Genomic DNA, 19,226 nt, shown 5'->3' on the forward strand with positions numbered 1-19,226 from the left:
CAATTCTAAACCTTGGGTATAATAACCATTTCTACTGATTCCACAATTCTGTATATTTGGCAGGTGCATTTTTGGAAATAACTATTTAGCCATGGTCAATTGCTCAGGAGTTTTTCTTTACTACAAAACAGAAAATAACTCCCCATGGGCTGTGACTAGCCGATAACACAGGTTGGTGGATTTTCCAGGTCAGATCACATTGAAACCCTCCTGGCTCTACCTTGTTACAGTATCCAGCCATTTGTCAATACCTGGGCCTAACACAACCTTAGCTTAGAGGAATTCTAGTGTGAAGACAGGAACTAGCAAGGATTTCTACTAACAGACCGATGGCCTCAGCAGTAACTCAGAGGATAAAACAGCTGCATATACTGGGGGGATTTAATGTTGGCCGAGTGAAAAACTAATTGTGAGTGGTGACAGAGGAAGAGACACTGAGCTAAAGAAAAAATGTACAGTCGTAGTAGAGCAGAGAATGACATAGAGATACACAAAGAAAAAGAGGAGAGAAATATGAAGATGCATCAGTGAATATACAGTACAGGGGTAAACAGGAGGGAGAGAGCGAGAGATAGATACTGGTGTATTACACAGTCACACGCCTCCCATACTTGGAAACAGTAATGTACAACAACAAAAGAAACATTGAAAAATAATCAATATATAAACACAGAATCCCAAACAGTATGTTCATAAATCTAAGTGTTGTAGTGTGAATTCTTCGTGACCTCCCTGTATGCGTCCATTTCCTTCATCACTTCAGGTTTCAGCCAGAGTCCAGCAATGGGTGAGTAAGCAAAAAAAGTACATCCGGCCAGTGCGCATCTGTGTGATTGGCTGAGCACAACCCCACCTGCTTTTCAATCTATACCCTGCATGGACCACGCCTGTTATCCTGAGCAGCAACTGGGAAAAGTCTAATCCGGTAGAGAAAAGGTTGGCGGGCACATTCAATCAACAGCCATCTGACCTCCATGTTTGGTGGACCTCCACCTCCTCAGACACCACCAATAAGAGCTCACAGTTTTTCCCTCTCAGCTGGTGACGCAGGAACTTCCTGTTGTGTGGATGGAATTGAAAGAACAGAAGAATAAAGATATCAGCTTGTTATTCATTAGGCGTTAGACAAAGATCGATCACCATTGTGGATGGCGGCCGTGGAATGATCTATTATTTAGCAAAGGGAATGAGACTTAATGAACCTCTTATGTATTACTATGAGGCATCATCTAGTGGATACATGAATATTGTAACTGACAGTTAACCTATGTCGTTGTTTTTTGTTTAAATTGTTTACGTGTTCGCTGTGCGGGGGAAATGATAAGACAAGCGGGAACTACGCAGCTAATAACTGTTGTAACGGGGATCCTTATTGTAGCAACACACTTTTGGAGGGAAGGCAATCCCGTGCTGTGTTAGCTAAGTTTTTGTCATCGGATGTAGTTCGTAAAGGTTGAAGCATGTACAGTGGGGCAAAAAAGTATTTAGTCAGCCACCAATTGTGCAAGTTCTCCCACTTAAAAAGATGAGAGAGGCCTGTAATTTATCCTAGGTACACTTCAACTATGACAGACAAAATGAAAAAAATGAATTTATTTGCAAATTATGGTGGAAAATAAGTATTTGGTCAATAACAAAAGTTTCTCAATACTTTGTTATATACCCTTTGTCATTGCCAACAGAGGTCAAACGTTTTCTGTAAGTCTTCAAGGTTTTCACACACTGTTGCTGGTATTTTGGCCCATTCCTCCATGCAGATCTCCTCTAGAGCAGTGATGTTTTGGGGCTGTTGCTGGGCAACATGGACTTTCAACTCCCTCCAAAGATTTTCTATGGGGTTGAGATCTGGAGACTGGCTAGGCCACTCCAGGACCTTGAAATGCTTCTTACGAAGCCACTCCTTCGTTGCCCGGGCGGTTTGTTTGGGATCATTGTCATGCTGAAAGACCCAGCCACGTTTCATCTTCAATGCCCTTGCTGATGGTAGGCTTTGTTACTTTGGTCCCAGCTCTCTGTAGGTCATTCACTAGGTCCCCCCGTGTGGTTCTGGGATTTTTGCTCACCGTTCTTGTGATCATTTTGACCCCACGGGATGAGATCTTGCGTGGAGCCCCAGATCGAGGGAGATTATCAGTGGTCTTGTATGTCTTCCATTTCCTAATAATTGCTTCCACAGTTGATTTCTTCAAACCAAGCTGCTTACCTATTGCAGATTCAGTCTTCCCAGCCTGGTGCAGGTCTACAGTTTTGTTTCTGGTGTATTTTGACAGCTCTTTGGTCTTGGCCATAGTGGAGTTTGGAGTGTGACTGTTTGAGGTTGTGGACAGGTGACTTTTATACTGATAACAAGTTCAAACAGGTGCCATTAATACAGGTAACGAGTGGAGGACAGAGGAGCCTCTTAAAGAAGAAGTTACAGGTCTGTGAGACAGAAATCTTGCTTGTTTGTAGGTGACCAAATACTTATTTTCCACCATAATTTGCAAATAAATTCATTAAAAATCCTACAATATGATTTTCTGGATTTTTTTTTCTCATTTTGTCTGTCATAGTTGAAATGTACCTATGATGAAAATTACAGGCCTCTCATCTTTTTAAGTGGGAGAACTTGCACAATTGGTGGCTGACTAAATACTTTTTTGCCCCACTATGTTAGGATGGTAATGTTACAATAATTAAGAATGAAGTGTGAATTCATGCCAGGAATAAGTGTGAAGTTTGATTTCCTCCCTTCTGTAATAAGCAGCCAATGAGGTATTTTTCCTTTATTCATGTGTTTAATCTGATATTGTTATAGCGCCGGCTAAACTGTTTATGTATGTAAGCACTTCAGAGTTATACCAAGCTAATAAGTCACTCGTAAGATAAGGAGGTTGTAAGTGTGCTTAACTGTATTTTCATTTACTTTATAGTTATCATGGAAGGTGATAATTCTGACTAAAACTACAGAATAAAGCCGTCAGTTAAAATCAAGGAACGGTTGTGCTCGTGGTTACTGGAGGGAGCTACAAATATAACTCTTTTTTTGGATGCTCCACAATATACAGTGCATTTGGAAAATATTCCAAATGCAAAAAATAAGGGTCAGCGTACACCTATTTTCACCTGTAAGTTAATAGTGTAATTGTTTGGTAAGGTGTTTATTCAAGCCTTTGTTACAAGCATTATACATGTTTATACCACATACTAAGGTATAAATTACCTACTCACTTATCCAAACCTTACCTAGAATTGATTTGATTTAGAATGTCAGAGGTAGTTTCAATAAAGGTGATAGAGATGGGGTGAGTCAAGTTGAGCAGCAACACCTTGCAAACTTCAAGCCTTCATCAGAACAAACAGAGCAGCAGGAAGAGACCCAGACTGGTGTGGAGTCACTGCTGCCAGCGAATGATGATACAGAGGCTGCTAATGAGATATCACAACAAGAGCCACGAAAAGGGCAGGTTAACTGAAAAGGGCAGAGAACTGCGCGACGAAAGGTGGAGACAGCTCGAATATCGTTTCAGGGTCAGCTATGAAAAGTGGAAGGCTCTGGTAAAGGAAGCAAAACAGTTACTGACAGGCTGTTGCTCTGAAGACCTACTAGAAGACCTCTTAAACAAGATTAGTCATACCTCTACAGAACTAAACCTTGTCTATGTAAATTTGCGTCAAATCGACATTCCCGACGACGATACACGACGCAGAGTTGATACTTGTGAAGCAGTTACAATGTCTATTATCAAGACGGTAAGGTGTCATTTAAAAAGGCAGGGAAGAAGGTCAAAGTAACCAGATAGAGCTGCACTGGAAGGACAGCAATTCCGTGTGCATGTCCGAACTCTCACATAAGTCAAGTCTCAACTATCAGCCCAAGTGCTTCCTCCCAGTCTCAAAGCAACTCAAAGGTCAATTCCAGACGCTCAAGCGTGTGATCTGTCAAGAGACAAGAGGCTGCGGCAGAAGTTGCTGCTAACCAAGCAGCTTTAGAAGTAATGGTTAAGCAAGAACGCCAACTAGAAGAGCTTCAGAGACTCGAAGATGAAGATAAGAAGAGGACAGCGGAGCAAGAAGCGGAGGCTGTGAAACGCAGCTTAGAAGAAGCTAGACTGCGAGTCAAGTTAGAGGTAGAAAATGCTGCCAGACGAAGGACGCTAGAAGACAAGCGTAGAGAGTTAGAGCGCCTAGAAGTGCTCAAGAAACTAAATGCTGCCAAGGCGCGGATGCAAGTGTATGAGCAAGATAAACTCAGAGGACGAGAAAAGAGAACTAGTCTCTAACTGCAAATCTGTGAAAGAATTCATGCACAGAAGTGTCTCATTTCACAGTCTCACCACAACACGTTGTGACAAGCACACAACAAGAAGATAGCACCAAGACCATGTTCAGGTTACAGGCGGAATCAATCAGTGAAAGCCGCCTCCCCATACCAGAACCAGTAACATTCAATGGAGAACCACTCTCGTTCACTGACTGGAAGGTCTCTTTTCAGACTCTGATAGACAGGAAGAACATACCAGCAACTGAGAAGATATATTACTTAAGAAAATATGTCGGTGGGCCTGCCAAGAAAGCCATCGAAAGTTACTTTGTTAGGAACAGAGACAGCCTACCATGCTGCGTCGACCATTCTTGAAGAAAGGTACGTAAACAAATTCCTCATCGCCAAGTCCTTCAGAGATAAGCTCAATGCATGGCCTAAGATAGGATCCAAGGACAGTCTTGAACTTAGACCTTGTAGACTTTCTTCGCAGCTGTGAGGCTGCTATGTCTCAGAATAAAGGGCCTGGAGGTGCTTAATGACTGTAATGAAAACCAAAAGATCCTTGCTAACTTCCAGATTGGCTAACTTCAAGATGGAATAGAAAGGTCATAGACATCTTAGAAGAAACTGAGACCTTTCCAAGCTTCAGTCAGTTTGTGAAGTTTCTCACGAGAGAAGCAAAGATCGCTTGCAATCCTGTAACATCCCTTCATGCTTTGAAACCAAGCGAAGATGGAAAACCTAAGATGCCAAGCATTCAAAGCCCCGGAGCAAGGGTATTAGCAACTAACTCTGAGAAAGATACTGTTACTAGTTGTGTCTTCTGTGAGAAGTCAGGTCACAGTCTCCACAAATGTTGGAAGTTCATGGATAAGCCCACCGCAGAGCGACAGAAGTTTGTTCAAGAGAATAAATTGTGCTTTGGCTGTTTAAGGCCTGGGCATCGTTCTAAAGATTATGATAACAGGAACACCTGTGACACATGTCAGAGGAGGCATCCATTCTGCCTGCACAAAGATCGTACTAAAGAAAGGTTAAGGGATAGGAAGACAGAGCCCCCCACAAGATAAGGGGACAAGAGTGTCAAGTGAGGCTATATCTAACAGTTGTAAGGGACATTAACAACACTCACCTCCACAATCATTCCAGTATGGGTGTCAACCACAAGCGAGCCAGATTGTGAAGTTCTTGTGTATGCACTTCTTGACACCCAGAGCGACACCACTTTTATCCTTGAAGAGACAACAAAAGCTCTCAATACAAGGAAGGAGCCAGTCCAACTGAAACTCTCTACAATGGCTTCAAGGAATACCATCGTGCCCTGCCAGAAGCTGTCTGGTTTGCAGGTTAGAGGGTTTTACTTGGAGAAGAAAATCCCTCTGCCAACGACCTACTCGAGAGAGTTAATTCCTGCAAACAGAGATCATATTCCTACTCCAGAGACTGCAAGAGCATGGTCTCATCTTGAACACATTGCAGAGGAGATTGCTCCTCAACAGAGCTGTGATGTCGGTCTCTTAATTGGCTACAACTGCTCCCAGGCTCTCCTTCCAAGAGAAATTGTGTCTGATAAGGGAAATCAGCCTTTTGCTCAGAGAACAGACCTTGGCTGGAGCATAGTCAGCTATGGAAACCCATGTATCGACTATGGCGACGCTATTGGAGTGAGTCATCGAGTTATCGTTAGACAGGTGATGCCAAGCCTTCAATCTTCCTCCAACCTCACAAATCAAGTACACTATGTTTGTAGAACACACGTAGGAGAGGTAATCACAGCACTGGACATTATCAAGACGCTTGAATCCGACTTCAACGAGAGAGCTGCAGAAGAGGACCTCATATCTCAAGAGGATATCCGGTTCCTGACAAAAATGAAAGTGAGCATCAGACGTAAGGACAATGGACATTACGAGATGCCGCTGCCGTTTTAAGGAAGAAAGACCCAACCTGCCGAACAATAAAACATGTGCAGTTCACCGTCTCAAGTGCCTGGAAAGGAGGCTAAGGAGAGACAAGCAGTACTACAAGGACTACACAGCATTCGTGGAAGATACCATAGCTTGTGGAGATGCTGAGAAGGTCTCCAAAGAGGAAATTAACAAGCATCCAGCATGGTACATTCCGCACCATGGGGTTTATCACCCACAAAAGCCTGGGAAGATACGAGTCGTCTTTGACTGCTCAGCTAAGTTGAGAGAGACGTCCTTGAATGACCATCTCCTTACCGGTCCAGATTTGACAAACACATTGCTGGGTGTCCTTTGTCATTTTTGTAAGGGTCCAGTTGCAATCATGTGTGACGTAGAGCGCATGTTCCACCAGTTTCATGTGAAAGCAGAAGACCAAGATTATCTACGGTTCCTTTGGTGGGAGAACGGAGATCTAGAGTCTCAACCCTCAGTGTATCGTATGAAGGTCCACTTGTTCGGCGCAACTTCATCTCCTGGTTGCGCCAACTATGGTCTCAAACATCTTGCTGCCGAAGGACGAGGAAGCTTCAGCGAGAAGTCTATCCAGTTTATAGAAAGGAACTTTTATGTTGATGATGGGTTGACGAGCGTATCGTCTGAAGCGGCCCAGCTGGTGAAAGAAGCAAGAGAGCTTTGCAGCATCGGCAAACTTCGGTTGCACAAGTTTCTCAAACAGCAAGGGAGTTATAGCCACAATTCCCAAGGAAGAACGTGCCGAGGGTGCCAAAGACCTGGATATGGCTCTGGGTGAACCACACATTGAGAGAGCGCTTGGTGTACTGTGACGAGTTCCAGTTTAGAGTAGTTGTCAAGGAACGCCCACTCACAAGAAGAGGAGTGTTGTCTACAGTAGCCTCTGTATATGATCCGCTTGGGTTTGTGGCACCCTTTGTCCTGTCAGGGAAGCAGATCGTGCAGCAGATGTGTTGTGACAAGATCGACTGGGATGACCCCCTTCCAGATGACCTACGTTCCCAGTGGGAATTCTGGCTCCAAGGTCTACAAAACTTGTCTGAAGTAAGGATCCAACGAGGCTACTTGCCATCAAGTTTCAAGGAGGCGCAGAGTTATGAGCTCCATCACTTCTCCGACGCCAGTACCTCAGGTTATGGAGAGTGCTCATATCTCAGAACAATCAGCACAGCAGGAGAAGTTCATTGCTCCCTAGTTATGGGGAAGTCGAGAGTCGCCCCTTCCAAGGTTACGACCATACCACGACTGGAACTTTCAGCAGCGGTGGTAGCTGTTTGAACAAGTGACATGCACAAAAGGGAGCTAGAGATACAAGGTCTACAGGAATACTTCTGGACAGACTCGAAGGTAATTCTTGGCTACATCAACAATGAAGCCAGAAGATTCCACGTCTTTGTAGCTAACCGTATTCAACGCATTAAGCAAAGCACAGATCCCGAACAATGGCGGATCATGCTTCCAGAGGTCTCACATCAGAACAGCTCATGGCTTCCAACTGGTTCACAGGTCCAGACTTTCTTTGGCAAGAAGAACTTCCCAAAGGACAAGTCAAGGGGGGAGAGTTCTCAGACAATGATCCAGAGCTGCAGAAATCCCTGGTCCATGATACCCAGGCAAAGGAAGAAAGATCGTTACTAGATCACCTTCACAAGTTCTCAAGCCATAGGCTTAAAATTGAGGTCCAGCGAAGCTACAAGCATAGAAGAAAGGAGAGAGGCAGAGCTCACCATTATAAAGATGGTTCAAGAAGCAGCCTTCTCCCAAGAGATACACAACCTTAGGCACCAGAAAGACATCAAGACCAAAGCTAAAGCAAGCAAGTTGCATAAATTGAGTCCATTTCTGGATGAGCAAGTTATCCTCAGGGTGGGAGGTCGCTTGGCTCATGCAACTCTTCATTCCCATGTGAAGCATCCTGCCATCCTGCCAAGAGAGCCACTTGTCAGTGCTGCTCGTCAAGCACTATCATGAAAGAGTACGACACCAAGGACGTGGAAGCCGATCAAGAAACCTGCAGACCCCTTTCACAGAAATCACCGGTGATTGGTGGGAGTGTGACAGTTAACCTGTAAGTCTATGTCGTTGTTTTTTGTTTGAATTGTTTACGTGTTTGCTGTGCGGGGGAAATGATAAGACAAGCGGAACTATGTAGCTAATAACTGTTGTAACGGGGATCCTTATTGTAGCAACACACTTTTGGAGGGAAGGCAATCCCGCGCTGTGTTAGCTGAGTTTATGTCATCGGGTGTAGTTCGTAAAGGTTGAAGCATGTATGTTAGGATGGTAACGTTATAATAATTAAGAATGAAGTGTGAATTCATGCCAGGAATAAGTGTGAAGTTTGATTTCCTCCCTTCTGTAATAAGCAGCCAATGAGGTATTTTTCCTTTATTCATGTATTTAATCTGATACTGTTATAGCGCCGGCTAAACTGTTTATGTATAAGCACTTCAGAGTTATACCAAGCTAATAAGTCACTCGTAAGATAAGGTTGTAAGAGTGTGCTTAACTGTATTTTCATTTACTTTATCGTTTTCACGGAAGGTGATAATTCTGACTAAAACTACAGAATAAAGCTGCCAGTTAAAATCAAGGAACGGTTGTGCTCGTGGTTACTGGAGGGAGCTACAAATATAACTCATTTTTTTGGATGCTCCACAATATACAGTGCATTTGGAAAATATTCAGACCCCTTGACTATTTTGTTACAGCCCTATTCTAAAATCGAATAAACGTTTTTCTCCCCTCAATATAAATACAACATCCCATAATAACAAAGCAAAAACAGGTTTAGATTATTTTGCAACTGTATTCAAAATAAATAACAAACATTACATTTCCATAAGTATTCAGACCCTTTTCAGTACTTTGTTGAAGCACCTTTGGCAGCGATTACAGACTCGAGTCTTCTTGGGTATGACGCTACAAGCCTGGCACACCTGTATTTTGAAGTTTCTCCCATTCTTCTCTGCAGATCCTCTCAAGCTCTGTCAGGTTTGATCGGGAGCGTCGCTGCCCATCCAGGCCTCTCCAGAGATGTTTGAGCGGGTTCAAGTCCGGGCTCTGGCTGACCCACTCAATGACATTGAGACACTTGTCCCGAAGACAATCCTGCATTTTCTTGGCTGTGTGCTTAGGGTCGTTGTCCTGTTGGAAGGTGAACCTTTGCCCCAGACTGAGGTCCTGAGCACTCTGGAGCAGGTTTTCATCAAGGATCTCTCTGTATTTTGCTCCGTTCATCTTTCCCTTGTTCCTGACTAGTCTCCCAGTCCCTGCTGCTGAAAAAAATCCCCACAGCATGATGCTGCCACCATGCTTCACCGTAGAGATGGTGCCAGGCTTCCTCCAGACGTGACGCTTGACATTCAGGCCAAAGAGTTCAATCTTGGTTTCATCAGACCAGAGAAATTTGTTTCTCATGGTCAGAGTCCTTTAGCTGCCTTTTGGCAGACTCCAAGCGGGCTGTCATGTGCCTTTTACTTAGGAGTGGCTTCTGTCTGGTCACTCTACCATAAAAGCCTGATTGGTGGAGTGCTGCAGAGATGGTTGTCCGACCGGAAGTTTCTCCCATATGCACAGAGGAACTCTGGAGCTCTGTCAGTGACCATCGGGTTCTTGGTCACCTCCCTGACCAAGGCCCTTCCCCCACAATTTCTCAGTTTGGACGAGCGGCCAGCTTTAGGAAGTCTTGGTGGATCCACACTTCTTCCAGTTAAGAATGATTGAGGCCGGGCCTCCCAAGTGGCGCAAGGCACTGCATCGGAGTGCTAGCTGTGCCACTAGAGATCCTGGTTTGAGTCAAGGCTCTGTCGCAAACGGCCGCGACCGGGAGTACAGTGTTTCCTCCGACACCTTGGTGCGGTTGGCCTCTGGGTTAAGCGGGCATTGTGTCAAGAAGCAGTGCGGCTTGGCTGGGTTGTGTTTCGGCTCTCGACCTTCGCCTCTCCCGAGTCCGTACGGGAGTTGCAGCGAAGGGACAAGACTAACTATCACGAAATTGGGGAGAAAGAGGCATTTAAAATATATATACACAAACATACATATATATACACTGCTCAAAAAAATTAAGGGAACACTAAAATAACACATCCTAGATCTGAATGAATGAAATATTGTTATTAAATACTTTTTTCTTTACATAGTTGAATGTGCTGACAACAAAATCACACAAAAATGATCAATGGAAATCAAATGTATCAACCCATGGAGGTCTGGATTTGGAGTCACACTCAAAATTTAAGTGGAAAACCACACTACAGGCTGATCCAACTTTGATGTAATGTCCTTAAAACAAGTCAGAATGAGGCTCAGTAGTGTGTGTGGCCTCCACGTGCCTGTATGACCTCCCTACAACGCCTGGGCATGCTCCTGATGAGGTGGCGGATGGTCTCCTGAGGGATCTCCTCCCAGACCTGGACTAAAGCATCCGCCAACTCCTGGACAGTCTGTGGTGCAATGTGACATTGGTGGATGGAGCGAGACATGATGTCCCAGATGTGCTCAATTGGATTCAGGTCTGGGGAACGGGCGGGCCAGTCCATAGCATCAATGCCTTCCTCTTGCAGGAACTGCTGACACACTCCAGCCACATGAGGTCTAGCATTGTCTTGCATTAGGAGGAACCCAGGGCCAACCGCACCAGCATATGGTCTCAAGGGGTCTGAGGATCTCATCTCGGTACCTAATGGCAGTCAGGCTTCCTCTGGCGAGCACATGGAGGGCTGTGCGGCCCCACAAAGAAATGCCACCCCACACCATGACCCACCCACTGACCTCAATATATCTACATAATTTTCTTTCCTCATGATGCCATCTATTTTGTTTAGTGCACCAGTCGCTCCTACAGCAAAGCACCCTCACAACATGATGCTGCCACCCCCGTGCTTCACGGTTGGGATGGTGTTCTTCGGCTTGCAAGCCTCCACCTTTTTCCTCCAAACATAATGATGGTGATTATGGCCCAACAGCTCTATTTTTGTGTCATCAGACCAGAGGACATTTCTCCAAAAAGTATGATCTTTGTCACCATGTGCAGTTGCAAACCGTAGTCTGGCTTCTTTATGGCGGTTTTGGAGCAGTGGCTTCTTCTTTGCTGAGCGGCCTTTCAGGTTATGTTCATATAGGACTCATTTTACTGTGGATATAGATACTTTTGTACCCGTGTCATCCAGCATCTTCACAAGGTCCTTAACTGTTGTTCTGGGATTGATTTGCACTTTTCTCACCAAAGTACGTTCATCTCTAGGAGACAGAACGCGTCTCCTTCCTGAGCGGAATGACGGCTGCGTGGTCCCATGGTGTTTATACTTGCGTACTATTGTTTTTATAGATGACCATGGTACCTTCAGGTGTTTGGAAATTGCTCCCAAGGATGAACCAGACTTGGGGAGGACTACAATTATTTCTTTCTGAGGTCTTGGCTGATTTCTTTTGATTTTCCCATGATGTCAAGCAAAGAGGCACTGAGTTTGAAGGTAGGCCTTGAAATACATCCACAGGTACACCTCCAATTGACTCAAATGATGTCAATTAGCCTATCAGAAGCTTCTAAAGCCATGACATGTCCTGGAATTTTCCAAGCCGTTTAAAGGCACAATAGACTTAGTGTATGTAAACATCTGACGCACTGGAATTGTGATACCGTGAAATAATCTGCCTGTAAACAATTGTTGGAAAAATTACTTGTCATGCTAAGTAAATGTTCTAACCGACTTGCCAAAACTATAGTTTAACAAGAAATTTGTGGAGTGGTTAAATCTATTTTTAATGACTCCAACCATAAGTGTATGTAAACTTCGGCCACTGTGTTCTTGGGGACATTTTTTGGAACTCTTCTCCAGATCTGTGCCTCGACACAATCTTGTCTCGGACCTCTACGGACAATTCAGTCAACCTTATTGCTTGTTTTTTTCTCTGACATGCACTGTCAACTGTTGGACCTTATATAGACAGGTGTGTGGCTTTCCAAATCATTTCCAATCAATTGAATTTACCACAGGTGGACTCCAATCAAGTTGTTGAAACGTCTCAAGGATGATCAATGTTAACAGGATGCATCTGAGCTCAATATCGAGTCTCATACCAAAGGGTCTGAATAATTATTCAAATTAGGTATCAGTTTATACATTTGCAAACATTTCTAAAAACCAGTTTTCGCTTTGTAGTGATGGGGTATTGTGTGTAGATTATTTTTAAATCATATATACACACATTTTAGAATGAGGCAGTAACGTAACAAAATGTGGAAAAAGGGAAGGGGTCCGAATGCACAATGAACAATGCAAATTATGGTGGGCTTAATCCAATGGTCAGGACACCATAATTGGGATGACACACCAACACACGCAGTACCTGAGCTCATCAGGGTTTCCGATGGTGTGTGGGCTGCGTAGTTTGGAGTCGAGGTTGTAATAGACTCCGTCCACCTCCCGCACCCCTATCCAGTGCTGCCGTTTGAGTGGCAGACGCAGTGGACCCCATCGCAGATTGGACGGGACGTTCAGGATGAAGCCTGTTACGTTGGACAGAGCTATACTGCCCACATCCCTGCAGGAATACAATACACAATTCAATCACACAGTCCATTGGTCTTGCAGGAGTGGATTTTCAGTAGCTACTTAAATGTTGTAAAATCCATGATGATGTCTGTAGGTCAGAGTGGGGTAAGTTGAGCCATGGGGTTAGTTGATCCACCCCTTGTTTCTACGAAACCATACACAAAATTAATCATGTGACCAAATATTTAGGAAGAGGTAGAGAGAGAAAAGGTCCCAAAAAACTGGATTTTAACAAAGTCAAATTAATTTGTGTTATAGGTTTCATGATGTTTGTATATAAACCAAAGTAGATCATTTTACACATTAGGGTCTCTAAGCTACAATATGAGGTCCTAAACCTGGCATGAAAGTGCATCCTTGTAGCTGTGTGGGCTAATATAATCAAAATGTTTGACTGGGTGTAAGTTGAGCCAATGGCCACCATACCCCATACAAATGATCATTACATTGTCCATTTTATGCATCTTATATGTGCCATGTGCATGAACTCATACCCTGAGTGTAAACATCATGCCCTGTGTATACAAACATAAAACTTGCAGGGGTCTAGCCCCCCCTTGAGGTTCTTGAGAGAGCAGCCAAGGAAGTGAGAGAAGGGGAGATTCAAGCAGCAGCAAGGAATGAAAAAATAGAATGACACTGAAGGAAATTACCAAAGTTACGATAGATTGGTAATTAACAGAAAATGAATGGCAAAATTACTGAAGATTTCAGTAACTTATTTTATGACATGGAGTCTGAGCTTGCTAAACGTATCAAGTCTGTTTCATTGGCTAGTAGCCTCAAAATGCAGAGAACTTGACAACGGAAGTTGAGCCACCTTACCCTGTCCCTATGCTCAACCTACCCCATTCCGGGTGTAAGTTGTGCCAAGAGACCACTTATTTTCAGACAAGCTGTGTTTTCAAAACTGTTAAGAATTGAGTTTACTTCCAGGGATACACAACATCCTGAAATATATGTAGATATCATTGTTAGAAAGAAAGCAAATATTTCCCTTGATGGAGTGATGCTGAATGTAAAAAATAGCTCAACTTGTTTTGATTTTCAGAATCTGTTTGGGTAATCATGAGTAGCCTATTCCTTGTTTTACTACCTTGTGCTCAACAGGGATTCAGAATGAAGAGGATATGTAAATAAGCCTTCATCTTTCCTCTATTGCTGGTGTACGGCCAGTGATTGAAGTTACCTAAATTGAGCAGGGCTGAGCTGACTGAAATAGTTGCTGACAACAGCACATGCACCAAACCGGAGAGCGGTAAACAAGATGGAGAGTATGAACAAGCATAGCACTGTGGTTCCAATGGCTCAGTGGGTTGGATGGTGTTTGCAACACCAGTGTTGTGGATTTTGATTTTCCTGCATGGGCCAAATGCATTACTTTGGATAAAAATGCATGAAAACACTTTGCGTTTTTCAATTTAAAATTACCACCAACAGAATGTTATATATAAAGGGCCATACAACCATCTCTGCAGATTTGCTGCGAAGACAGAATTATTAATGTATTCTGGTATTAACCCTACAAATAGCATTGTTGGGAGATTTGGAAATCTATAGTCAACAATAATAAGACTATCATATTATCAGCAAATCTGCAATTGAAGCCTTGCTCTGAGTTCAAAGTTTATTTTCTCATGTCCAATCAATGGGAAAATGTACTTGATGAACTCCGAGCAAGGCTTCAATTGGATATTTGCTGGTAATATGATAGTCTTATTATATTGTTGACTATAGCAGAGGAAAATCAGGGAATCCTGCGTCTTTGCTCTTACAGAGACATGGCTTACGGACAGTTCACCCGACTCTGCTATTCAACCAGGCAGCTTTTCCATTTTCCGTATGGATCGAACAGCGGCTTCTGGTAAGAGTAGGGGGGAGGTGTATGCTATCCTCATCAACAATTCCTGGTGTAACAAAGTTGAAAACATCTTGAGCTCCTGCTCACCACACCTGGAGTTTCTGATGGTAAAATAACCCCACTATATGTAGAGGGAATTCACGTGTTTTATTATCACAGCTGTGTACATACTGCTACAAGCAAACATCAAGGCGGCACTCAGTGAACTGCACAAGAACATTAACTAGCAAGAATCCGCTCACCCGGAAGCAGTATTTAATGTCGCGGGAGATTTTAACCAAGCAAGTTTAAAACAAATTCTTCAAAAGTATCACCAACATGTATCCTACAAAGAGGAAACAAAGTACTGGATCATGAACGTACAAAGCACTCCCCTGCCCCCACTTCATGTCTCTGTTTCTACTCCCCCCTACAAGCAGCAACTCAAGAGGAAGCCACCAACACAATAGTGAGGCACTGGACAGAGGAAGACTCAATGATGTTTTGAGGATACTGATTGGAATTTGCTCAAGATTCATCCACTCAGGATTCATCCAACATTTGACAATGTATATTCCTCTTCACAGGCTTCATTAGGAAATGTGTTGACGTTGTATCCACAATAACAATCCGGACATATCCCAACCAAAAACCCTGGATGAAGGAGAAATCCATACCATTCTGAGAGCCCGTACTGCATTCAATCTCAGCAGAACAAACCCAGAAGAATCAATGACGTGCAACACATACAAGGCAAGTGGGTACAAGCGCCACAAATCCATTAGGGACACGAAGAGATATTACAAACTCAAACTTGAATCGATGTTTGACAACTCAGACCCGCGACGCCTTATGATAAGGACTACAGGCTATCACGGACTACAAAGGAAAATCCAGCTGTGTGGTGACCACTGAAGCCTCCCTCCCAGCTGAAAATATTGTGTGCTCGCTGCAAGGCAGACAATACAGAGAAATCCAGGAAGGCTCTCGTTGCTCCAGACGACCACCAGGTGCTTTCATGCTCCGAGGCTGACGTGAGAAACTCAAGAGTGAATACTCACAAATCCGCCGGCCCAGATGGCTTCCCTGGCCGCATCCTCAGAGTGTGCGCTGACCAGCTGGCGGGCATCTTCTCGGACATCTTCAACCTGTCCCTTTCCCAGGCTGTAGTCCCCACTTGCTTCAAGGAGACCACCATCGTCCCAGTGCCCAAGAAAACCAAGGTGCCCAAATGACTACCGCCGCGTCACCCATCATCATGAAGTGCTTCGAGAGGCTGGTCATGGCCCACATCAAGGCTAGCATGTCAGACACACTGGACCCACTCCAATTTGCTTACCGTTTCTAACAGATCCACTCAAGATGCCATTTCCATCGCTATTCACTCAACTCCAACACATCTGGACAAGAGGAACACCTATGTGAGAATGCTGTTCATTGGCCTCCCGGGTGGCGCAGTGGTCTAAGGCACTGCATCGCAGTGCTAGCTGTGCCACCAGAGATTCTGGGTTCGAGCCCAGGCTCTGTCGCAGCCGGCCGCGACCGCGAGGTCCATGGGGCGACGCACAATTATCCCAGCGTCGTCCGGGTTAGGGAGGGTTTGGCTGGCATGAATATCCATGTCTCATCGCGCACTAGCTACTCCTGTGGCGGGCCGGGCGCAGTGCACGCTGACCAGGTCGCCAGGTGTACGGTGTTTCCTCCGACACATTGGTGCAGCTGGCTTCCGGGTTGGATATGCGTTGTGTCAAGAAGCAGTGCGAAGCCTTGGGTTGTGTTTCGGAGGACACATGGCTCTCGACCTTCGCCTCTCCCGAGTCCGTACGGGAGTTGCAGCGATGAGACTAACTACTACCAATTGGATACCACGAAATTGGGGAGGAAAAGGGGTAATAAAAAAAAAAGAGAATGCTGTTCATTGACTACAGTTCAGCTCCCTTACCGACAGGCAGACGGTATCAGAGCATCAAGTCTGACACCAACAGGCCTTCTACAAGCCATCAGACTGCTGAACACTTGAACTGGACACGACTCTCCGCACCTTGGCACACAAGTACTCACTCCCCACAATTGCTGCTACCAGACTCTTATTTACTATTACGGCACAAGTTACACACATCTGGACAAGAGGAACACCTATTTCTCTGATACGCGTAAATACCGCACTATAAAATTGTGCCTTCCTGTATTATACTTACGCTAAAAAGTTTATTATATTCTACTGAGCCATTTACTTTGTTCATCTTCTTATCTTTTATTATTTCTTGTTGTTGCATGCTTACCCTGCAAGAAAGCATTTTGTTGGACGGTGAAACTTGAATATTCATCTTTAACTTACAATATGTGAATACTAAGGGATTAGAAATATTCTAAAATGTATGTTACAAAAAAGCTGTATAAAAAAAAAAAATTTAAGTTACTTTTGTCCTCCAAAGAGGGAGACTGGTGGATGAGCCAATAAATAAAAAACTAAAACGTTAGTTAAATAACTAGATAGGGTAGAAGACCATATAGCTTTAATGAGAACAGAGGTGTACCTTCTTTTATCCCACCAGACAGCCTCGAACCCTCGGGTCTGCAGGGCGGCCATAATGACATTCACATCATAGTTCCCATTTCCCAGCACGCTCTTCTTGTGGGGGGTTACCAGAGTGCCGGGAGAGAGTCTGTGGAGAGAGGGGCGAGATAGTGAGGAGGACAGAATAAACGAGAAAGAAAAAGTGTGAAAAGGGAGAGATGCAGAAGGGGGAGAAAGAAAGAGGGGGAGATGGAAAGAGGAGAGGAATATGAGTGAGAGAGAATGGAGAAGATAAATCCCTCCCCTAGAGCAGTTTCCTAACTCCAGTCCTCGAGTACCCACAGAAGGACACCTGATTCAACTCGTCAACAAATCACAACGCCCTCAATGAGTTGAATCAGGTGAGTTTGTCTGGGGTTACAACAAAAATGTGTTCAGTTGGGGGGGGGGGTACTCGAGGACGAGTTGGGAAACACTGCCCTAGAAGACACAACAACCCCTCACCTCTGGTAGATGTCCTGGAGTGTATCCCTGCTGAAAGCCGCCCCATCCTGGAAGACGTTATTGAGCGCATGCAGAGCACACAGCTCGCGCCGTTGCTTCTCGTGGTAGATGGGGGTTGGAGGCGGGGCCGGAGGGGTCGAGATATCATGCTCTCTCAGGTCCGACCTCTCCTCCCCCCCTCCCGTCCCTCCCCCCACCTCACCCCCCACCATCCCTTTCTGCTTGCTCAGCTTCCATGGCATACAGCCCAGGTCCTGCAGCCCTCCTCCCCCCCTCCCCTTACCAGAAAATGGAGTACTCCCCATCACTGTCACCCTGTCGCTATGCCGACACAACTACCGTCGCCATGGCAACCTCTCAGCTGCTGGAGGGGCGTGCGTGTGGCAAGGGAAGGGGGAGGTGGGTTACTGGGTGACACTGAGGTGGGCCAGGCCACTTCAGCTAACCTGCTGTTTCAAAAGTGCTGACTGGTAGAACATTTTTAAAACTGCTGGAAAACAAAATGTTCCAAGTGTGGAGTAAGGCCCAGATTGAATTATGAGAGCAAAAAAGGAGGGTGTGAACATTTATGCAGCTACGTCAGAGTAAAAAGATAATGAACCCCCAAGGTCACATCTATAGCAAAACAAATACTAGGAAGAGAAGCAAGAGCATGCATCTCTTTTTTCAACTTCCTCCATTCTGACGTCTGTCCTCGTGACTTTTTTTTTTTTTGCACCTCAACTGTCACTAGACTAAAGTTGACTAGTTCTTTCCATTTCTAGAGAACCCAAAGAGTACCACGGTTCCACCATGAGGAGTCAGTTCCAGTGGAAAAGATGTGAGGGACTTGATACATGAGGCTCTGTGATGTGTAGACAGACAGGACTCCTTAGGCATACAACTGAGGTAGGAAGACGAGAGGCAGAAATGCATGTTAAATAAAGTTGTCACCACCCAAATCAGGTGTTTGTCATGCTGAAAGAAAGAGATAGGAATTACCAGGTGTTTTTCTAAAGCGTTCTTTCAGCAGTGGTCAGAAGGAAGGAACACAAGATAGAGGGTAAACATTTATACTAGAAGCTGACTGGATAAGAGAAGCAGGTTTGTGGAATAGGCAACATCACACTAAACTGATATAGCGAGACAACAGGCGCAAGAGTCTAGGCATTCTTCACTATTCTGTGAAACAAGTGATATTTACAGATTAACGAAATATGTTTAAAATCTACATGATATTCAAATTAATCGCTCTAGCTAAAATCCAGTACAACGACTAGATTATACTATGAGCAGCTAGCTGTACACGCCACTCTTGATAGCGTAAACATGCATGTGAAACCTTTCATATTTCGTAGATGTTTCTGTTGCCACATACCTTTCTCTTTATGCGATACTACTGTAGTAGGCGTGTCATAATCCTGGTGAAATTAATCGTTTAGCCTCTTTTCCTGGGTTGTTTAGTCCTTTGTCTTTTGCACTTTTCCCCCCCTTCTAGCTCCGTAGATCTCCATGAGCATGCGCAAAACGTCATTCGATTGTCATAGCCTGCGTCAGACCTATCTGCGTAATGTAGTCCCTCCCGTGAGACTTCGAAACCCGAGATTTCAGTTTATTTTCATATAAAGGGCGTGGCCAA

At 44.5% G+C, this 19,226-nt stretch overlaps 1 protein-coding gene across 1 annotated transcript; it reads right to left on the reverse strand.

Annotated features, from left to right (window-relative positions):
• Positions 1-579: 579 nt before the first annotated feature.
• LOC139580161 (josephin-1-like) lies at positions 580-18,049 on the reverse strand. The gene is made up of 4 exons (XM_071408709.1): positions 17,609-18,049; positions 17,124-17,252; positions 12,541-12,735; positions 580-1,057 (listed from the first exon to the last, which is right to left on the reverse strand). The coding sequence occupies exons 1-4, from the start codon at positions 17,911-17,913 to the stop codon at positions 955-957; spliced, it is 732 nt and encodes a 243-aa protein (XP_071264810.1). The 5' UTR covers positions 17,914-18,049; the 3' UTR covers positions 580-954.
• Between the last annotated feature and the right edge of the window lie 1,177 nt (positions 18,050-19,226).

The sequence above is a fragment of the Salvelinus alpinus genome, chromosome 7 (genome assembly GCF_045679555.1).
Source record: "Salvelinus alpinus chromosome 7, SLU_Salpinus.1, whole genome shotgun sequence".
NCBI classification, from domain to species: domain Eukaryota; kingdom Metazoa; phylum Chordata; class Actinopteri; order Salmoniformes; family Salmonidae; genus Salvelinus; species Salvelinus alpinus.